Source organism: Diaphorina citri, unplaced genomic scaffold (genome assembly GCF_000475195.1).
Source record: "Diaphorina citri unplaced genomic scaffold, Diaci psyllid genome assembly version 1.1 scaffold933, whole genome shotgun sequence".
NCBI classification, from domain to species: domain Eukaryota; kingdom Metazoa; phylum Arthropoda; class Insecta; order Hemiptera; family Psyllidae; genus Diaphorina; species Diaphorina citri.
Genome location: NW_007378364.1, coordinates 106227 through 114607, shown reverse-complemented (window position 1 = coordinate 114607; position 8381 = coordinate 106227). Strand labels below are relative to the sequence as shown.

Sequence of the window (8381 nt, the reverse complement as noted above, 5' to 3'; positions counted from 1 at the left end):
TGTGCATGTGGTCGCGCTTCGCGCTCCCTTGGTTTACGGTCGCGCTGCGCGCTCCCGGGGCTTCGCGGGGTTGTGCATGGGGTCGCGCTTCGCGCTCCCTTGTTTACGGTCGCGCTGCGCGCTCCCGGGGGCTTCGCGGGGTTTTGCATGGGGTCGCGCTTCGCGCTCCCTCGTTTTCGGTCGCGCTGTGCATGGGGTCGCGCTGCGCGCTCCCTTGTTTACGGTCGCGCTGCGCGCTCCCGGGGCTTCGCGGGGTGTGCATGAGGTCGCGCTTCGCGCTCCCCTTGGCTTCGCCCCTGAAAACTAATATCGTCCCTGAGTCTTGTCTCGAAGAAATGAAAACTGAAATCTAAAAGCGAGAGCAAAATACTAAACGTTGAAAACTAATATCGTCCCTGAGTCTTGTCTCGAAGAAATGAAAACTCAAAACTAAAAGCGAGAGCAAAATATTAAACATAGGAAAAGTTTTACTGGCCTCAAAGCGTGTTCCCCGTGTATTTCTTATGGGGAGACTAAAAAACATCAATATCTCGGGAACGGTTTGGAATTTCGGGGGTTTTCGATTTTTCCCAGTATGTACAAAAAATAAGGAATCCAATGGTGAAAACCGCATCTTCCTAGCTCATCTAGAAGTGGGTTAGAATTAGTATGAGTGAGTGAGTGAGTGAGTCAGTCAGTCAGTCAGTCAGTCAGTCAGTCAGTCAGTCAGTTACACAAGGGGCTGTATATATTTAGGACTCGCACTTCGTGCTCGGGAGGGGGGCTGCGAACCTCTACCCCCCGGGGGCTTCGCGTGCTCGCTACGCGGAGTTGCGTATACGGTCGCGCTGCGCGCTCCCGGGGCTTCGCGGGTTGGTAGGAACAGACAGTATCATGAAATCTTGTGACGGGATGGGACTAAATTATCCGGTCTATTTCTTCTTCTGATGTCTCTGGTTCATTCTTTCGTCAGCAAACTTTAAACTCCATTTCATAACATCTTCATATTTCGCTCTTAGTTCTTCTTTTCCTTCTCATTCTGCTTCTTTTTCTTATGCCAGTTCTTCAAATGCTTCTAGACATCTAGACGTGGCAGTTTCAAATTTTAAAGCAAGTAGTTCCGGCACGCGTGACTCCAAGCCTTTTTCAGCCTCGTGTTTAGTATTTCTTCCACATAGGTATTCCTCTACTTCTTCCATTTCTTCCCTATTTGCCTTCTCTTCTCCTTCACCTAACTTTTTAGTCCGTCCTTACTTTTTTAAATTACAATAGAAATTTAATAATAAAAGGTATAAGGAACGGACTATTGTATTCGCTTCGGTATCTGTCTGTCTGTCTGTCTGTCTGTCCCCATAGAAGGACTTATCCAAACCTGGTCGACCTATATATCAAATTAAAGGTCTTTTTACCAGGAACACGAAAATGGTGGTGCAAATTTTGTCCAGAAAACCATAAAGCCAAAAAACTGGTTTTTGGGGAATTTTTTTCACATTTTCTCACACAAATGAGCTCTGATCTCGAAATTTGTCGCGACGACCTATGAACTCAAAGCGAGAAAGTTTTAGGTTGGTGGTTACATAAATTCCCGGAGGGACGGACCCAGCTTGTTACTTTCTACACTGGGTGACAAAATAAGAAGAACGCTCGTATTTTTTGGTTTTTCTCAAAGTGCTGTTCAGTGTTCATTTTTTTTTTTTTTTTCGGTAAAACCATTATTAATGTTATTTGCTGTAAAGTTTAAAAACTTATTCCACAAGACCGTGAATGCATAAGGAGTAAAAATAACTATAAATTTCACGATTCTAAGCAATGTACAGACAAATTTACATTTTTTTAAAATAGATTATAGATAGATTTTTAAATATATTTGTATTAATAGTACATACGAGTTACATCTAAAACCATTATTAATGTTATTTGCTGTAAAGTTTAAAAACTTATTCCACAAGACCGTGAATGCATAAGGAGTAAAAATAACTATAAAGTTCACGATTCTAAGCAATGTACAGACAAATTTGCATTTTTTTAAAATAGATTATAGATAGATTTTTAAATATATTTGTATTAATAGTACATACGAGTTACATCTCTCTCTCTCTCACCTATTTGCGCGAGGAGCATTCCCTTGAGAGCATAAAACTCTGCGGTCATTTCTTTTGTCAAATATTTCAAGTTGGTGTGTTCTATAACTTCCAGACCCTGTAATCAAAACATAGAGGTTTTAGTAACAATTATGTATTAATCACTAGGAAATAATACGAGGGTGGTTTGATAAGTCCGGGAAATAGTGTGGAAAAAGAGAAACAAGTACAAAATTGAATATATAGCTCGATAGGCCATTCTTTTTAGGCATCTAAACGAAAATTCTAGTTGATGTTGACACTAGTCTTGATATTACAGCCATTCAAACGAAACAACTTCTGGGTTATTCACTAACCTGGCAAAAACTGAATTTCATCCGTCTGTAAAATCTCATTTTTTTTTTTTTTCTTTAAAAAACCAGTAAGGAAATGGAAAAAGACCCAATACATTCCAAAGTGATTCTTCTCTTTCATTTAGGCTTATTCAAAAGTCGTTTGGTGATTCTCGTTTTGTCAGAATGCGTTTACATGAACCCTTCCTCTCAAATGGTCTGAATTCAGGGACCATAACGAAAAACATGAATAAATCCAAGACACCATTTTGGAAATTTATAAAATAAAATTTGTAAAATAGACAAGAGTATAGCGATTTCACACAAACGGGTTTTAAATTTTTTGCACTAAACTTTGCACAAAAAAAATTAATCAGCAACATGGCTGCCGCATTTATTTTGTGAATTTGGACCGATCGCACGAAAAGTTAAAAGTGGATTCATGATACGATATATTTTTCTATCGACCATATTACCATGTTTGTCTTTGAAAATGGTCTTTTTCTTTATTTCTATAAAGAAATGGTGTGCAGAAAAAAATTAGTTTCCTCCCTATGGTCGAATTTCGACGGGTTTCGGAAAAAGGTACATTTTGAGAGCCTTTTTCGGGGCCTTATAATGATGGTATAAAAAGGTTTGTCAATAAACTGATCACATGCATTATCCTCAAAAGAGGCCACGATTACAAATAAATTGGAATTTCAACTAAAAAAAATCTGGTGTGAACATCACACGACTTTCTATTACATTTGCGAATACGTACTAAAAGAAAGAAAACACAGGGGAGTATCGAACCCGCAACTTCTCAATCGTAAGTCGGACAGTTCTAGAAGTAGCACCATTCGATTCGGCGTGAAAAATCACATGGGTTTAACTATTCACATGTTTACTTGGTAACGATTCACGAATAAAAGAGAAATTTGTTGACACAGGGAAGTATCAAACCCGCAACTTCTCAACCATAAATCGGACAGTTCTAGAAGTAGCACCATTCGATTCGGCGTGAAAAATCACATGGGTTTAACTATTCACATACTTACTTGGTAACGATTCACGAATAAAAGAGAAATTTGTTGACACAGGGAAGTATCAAACCCGCAACTTCTCAACCATAAATCGGACAGTTCTAGAAGTAGCACCATTCGATTCGGCGTGAAAAATCACATGGGTTTAACTATTCACATGCTTACTTGGTAACGATTCACGAATAAAAAGGCGAACATAATCGCGAAATCCGCGAACATAATCGCGAAATCACATAGGTACGATATGTACATAGGTACGATAGGTGATAGGTAACATACCTATTATTAACAAGCTGGGTCCGTCCCTCCGGGAATTTTTTAGCCCGTAGTTTATTCGATCATGGTTAAAGAATACCTTTGTACCTACCTAATTTGTTTAATATTCAGTTTATTATCATTCTTGATTTGATTTTTTGATTTTACTTTCATGTAATGATTTAAAATCAAGACTAGAGCCCGTTCTCCCTTTATTCCCAATAAAATGTTTAAGTCACCCATCCATTTATTGGCCTTTCTCGGCGTAGCTTAACATAGGTGACGCTAAAACCGGTCTTAAATGATCGACTGAAGTGTTATCGAAAACTTTCTCGCTTTGAGTTCATAGGTCGTCGCGACAAATTTCGAGATCAGAGCTCATTTGTGTGAGAAAATGATAAAGGAAGGACGGACTAAAAAGTCCCGAGCCGCCCATGGCGACCGATTTTTGATGGAAAATTTTCTATCTCAAAATACTTCCCATGTAATAACGGATCATTTAAAGTGTCCGAAAATTGAACTTTATTATTATTATACTCGCACTTCGTGCTCCCTCCACCCCCCGGGGGCTTCGCGTGTTTGCTACGCAGGGTTGCGTATACGGTCGCGCTGCGCGCTCCCGGGGCTTCGCGGGGTTGTGCATGGGGTCCCGCTTCGCGCTCCCTCGTTTACGGTCGCGCTGGATTTTCCGATTTTTCCCAGTACCTACAAAAAATAAGGAATCCAATGGTGAAAACCGCATCTTCCTAGCTCATCTAGAAGTGGGTTAAAATTAGTATGAGTGAGTGAGTCAGTGAGTCAGTCAGTCAGTTACACAAGGGGCTTCGCGGGGTTGTGGCTCGCACTTCGTGCTCGGGAGGGGGGCTTCGCCCCCCTCCACCCCCCGGGGGCTTCGCGTGTTCGCTACGCGGGGTTGCGTATACGGTCGCGCTGCGCGCTCCCGGGGGCTTCGCGGGGTTGTGCATGGGGTCGCGCTTCGCGCTCCCTTGTTTACGGTCGCGCTGGGCGCTCCCGGGGCTTCGCGGGGTTGTGCATTAAATTTCATTGCTCTACGACAAACCGTTCTTGAGATATTTTGTATACCACCTTTGCCCACTGAAGAAACATTGACTTTGGTTAATATCATAGCATACCAAATTTCATCGCTTTACGACTAACCGTTCTTGAGATATTTTGTATACCACCTTTTCCCATTTAAACCTGTAGTACACACTTCCATACATACGTACAGACCATGGGCTAAAACTACTTTTTTGGAATCAGGGGATCCCAAAACGGATATTTCCACCCATTTCCCGATTTTGAAAATTTGGACCGATTGCAATACTTTCTCATTACCTTGTATAGGTTCCCTATACGTAAGGGTAATAGAAAGTAAAAATACCTCCTTCCTAACTATTTCCCGGACTTATCAAACCACCCTCGTAGATGACTAGTTAGTGGATTTGAGCCTGTAGTAGGCACACGGTTCAGAGCCTGTCAATATACAAGAAATTGATGATTGGTGTGCTTTGAACCACAATATCACGTGGTGAGAGACTGCACATGACATTACATGAGATGACGGTATGGTCCAAGGACGCGACTGTAACAATTTGCTAAAAATGTTTCTTTTTCTTCGGACTTAAAAAAAAAAAAAAAACAATCCATTTTTTTTCTCATTATATATATGATTTTCTTATTTTAATTACACGGAGTTATTTAAAGTAGAAATTTTCCACCCAAAATCAGCCGCAATAGGCGGTGGTGGTCGGGTGAAGAAAAATTTCTTTTTTTTTCTTCAAATACGTATTCCGCGAATGTATAGAAATCGTGTGATGTTCACACAGATATTTTTTTTTTTTTTTTTTTTTTTTTCAAGTATTGATGGAAGGAACTATGACCGATAAGTCTTATTGTCCGCGAAGCAAAGATAGAAGAAAGCCACCCGTTCCGAAAAAAAACCTTTTTTGGGGAGACTAAAATTCCCCCGGGGGGGGGGGGGGGGTAATCGAACCCCCGCAGCCCAGCACTTACAAGGCAGACGCGCCAGGCTCCAAGGTAACTAGGCTCTCTGAACCACTATTTCCTATAACCCGAGTGAATTACCTCTTGCAGCTGATTTTTTCCATCCAGAGCGGCCATCTGCAAGTAACATTTGACTTGCTGTCTGATCTTCTCAAAGCAATCTACTATAGGTACTGATGGAATTGTATAGAGACGAAATAGAGAATCCAGACAAACTGACGTCAGATGATGCTTCCGTGCTATCTTGCCAAACTGAATGATGGCCTGGATAAAAGAGAACAACAACAACCAATAATCAAATCATGAATTCTTTGTGGCATAGCAGAGAGCTTATTCTTGACAACTTCTGTGGGTATCACAGCATTACTAAGTGCCTCCTTTACTATTAATACTCATCTATTCGTATCATCAATAATTTTACGCTGAGGACAATTAAGTAATCTAATATATAACAAGCTGGGCCCGTCCCTCCGGGAATTATTTAGCCCGTAGTTTATTCGATCAGTACGTATGTACCTACCTAATTTGTTTAATATTCAGTTTATTATTATTCTTGATTTGATTTTTCGATTTTACTTTCATGTAATGATTTAAAATCAAGACTAGAGCCCGTTCTCCCTTTATTCCCAATATAAGGTTCAAGTCACCCATCCATTTATTGGCCTTCCTCGGCGTAGCTTAACATAGGTAACGCTAAAACCGGTCTTAAATGATCGACTGAAGTGTTATCCAAAACTTTCTCGCTTTAAGTTCATAGGTCGTCGCGACAAATTTCGAGATCAGAGCTCATTTGTGTGAGAAAATGTGAAAAAAATCCCCAAAAACCAGCGGAACAGTCAAATACGATTAGGTACAGGCAAGTATAGTCAGGTGCGGTACGATACGGTACGGTGAGCTACAGTACGATACGGTACGGAACAGTCAAATACGATTTTTCTCTTTTCAATTTAAAATCAAGTTAAAAGTTTTTCCACGAGTTTTGAACTGCCTGAAATTTGACATCCCTTACAGTTCTAAGTCCTAGTAGGCGTCCACAACGGAGAACCGACCATCGACCCCCGCCTAGTACCGACCCAAGAGAAAATGAACAAATCATGCAAATTAATAGAAGGGTCCTCAACTGAGCCTTGATCATAGTACCTCCCTCGTAGAAATTCAAGAAATTGTGATGAGTAATATATATTTTTTTTTTTTTTTTTTACTTTCTATTACTACAGTATAGCGGAGCTATACTAGTAATGAGAGTATTGCAATCGGTCCAAATTTTCAAAATCGGGAAATGGTTGGAAATATCCGTTTTGGGATCCCCTGATGTCAAAAAAGTGATTTTTATCGGTCCAAATTTTCAAAATCGGGAAATGGTTGGAAATATCCGTTTTGGGATCCCCTGATGTCAAAAAAGTGATTTTTAGCGCATGCATGGTCTGTACGTATGTATGTACGTACGTACGTATGTACGTACGCACGTATGTATGTGTGTACTACAGGTTTAAATGGGAAAAGGTGGTATACAAAATATCTCAAGAACGGTTTGTCCTAGAGCGATGAAATGTGGTATGCTATCCCGGTATGGTCCAAGGACGCGACTGTAACAATTTGGTAAAAATCGGACAGTCACTCATCCAAATATCAACCAAAGTCAATGTTGCTTCAAACCTTATTTTCGTAAACGGTAAGAGACATCGGAAACATTACCATCCACAATTTTGTCATTGGGATGTGAATATTCTAATCTATGTGTTTTTCTACGAACGAATGAATGGTGGCTACTTCTAGAAACTGTCCTAATTTACCGGCTTAGAGTAGTTGCGATTCATAACTCCCTGGTCAACAAGAGTTTTCCTCTCTATCGTGAATCACTCTACACAACGCTTATAGCACATGAGATGAATAGTTAAACCCTTATGTGATCTCTTCACGGCCAACATCGAATGGTGCCTTACTTCATAGAACTGTCCGACTTACGTGAGAAGGTTGCGGGTTCGATACTTCCGTGTTGTCAACAAATTTCTCTTTTATTCGTGAATCGGTTACCAAGTAAGCAGGAATAGTTAACCACCATGTGATTTTTTTCATGCCGGAAGTGAATGGTGCATGCGGATACTTACTAGACCTGCCCGACTCGAATAGAGAAGTTGCGGTTCGGATACTCCCCTGATGTTACCTTTTAGCTACCTTCCGCTATTGACATAATGTAATAGCAAGGTCGTGATGTTCTGTCGCCTGTCTCCACACAGATTTTTTTTTTTTTTTTTTTTTACTTTTTTTGCAATGGTCGATCATCTCAGCGAGGGTCAATTAATAATAACATTGATATTATTACCTGAGCGGATGAGTGTACCCCAAGTATTGACCGGTTCCCTGCAGATCCTGTCTCCTTGAGTGCATCATAGTGTTGTGTTATGAACTGGTAGTGGTGTTGTCGCCATATAAACACGTCGCTCCAATGACTCAGATCATCAGCTATCACTGGTAATCTATTCCGCCATGTCTTAACTGTAGCTTTCATGTCATGCAAAGAATTAGGAGCATTCCGACCATGAATCAGGGATTGGTGAATCTGGGCTGCTTCCTGTAGCTCCATTATCTGAGAAATTAAAATAGATAGAAAAATAGGTAAATATGTTTATCCTGAACACAATATTTGAACTTTTTTTTATTCCTTCTAAGTCTCAAGCAAAAAAAAAAAAAAAAAAAAAAAC

General features: G+C 40.3%; 1 protein-coding gene and 1 long non-coding RNA gene across 2 annotated transcripts in view; one reads left to right on the top strand and one right to left on the bottom strand.

The window, feature by feature from the left end:
- Positions 1–8381, bottom strand: part of LOC103513168 (transformation/transcription domain-associated protein) — a gene marked incomplete at its 3' end in the record, with an annotated part of 39871 nt that overhangs the window by 1754 nt on the left and 29736 nt on the right. The window contains 3 exon segments of the mRNA XM_017445708.2: positions 2082–2178; positions 5761–5943; positions 8003–8266. Coding sequence (XP_017301197.1) covers positions 2082–2178; positions 5761–5943; positions 8003–8266 — 544 coding nt within the window.
- The window catches only part of LOC113469037, a 9156-nt gene continuing 5728 nt past the window's right edge, over positions 4954–8381 (top strand). Inside the window, exon 1 of the long non-coding RNA XR_003392583.1 lies at positions 4954–5019. This is a non-coding gene — a long non-coding RNA (uncharacterized LOC113469037). The remainder of the gene's footprint in view (positions 5020–8381) is intronic.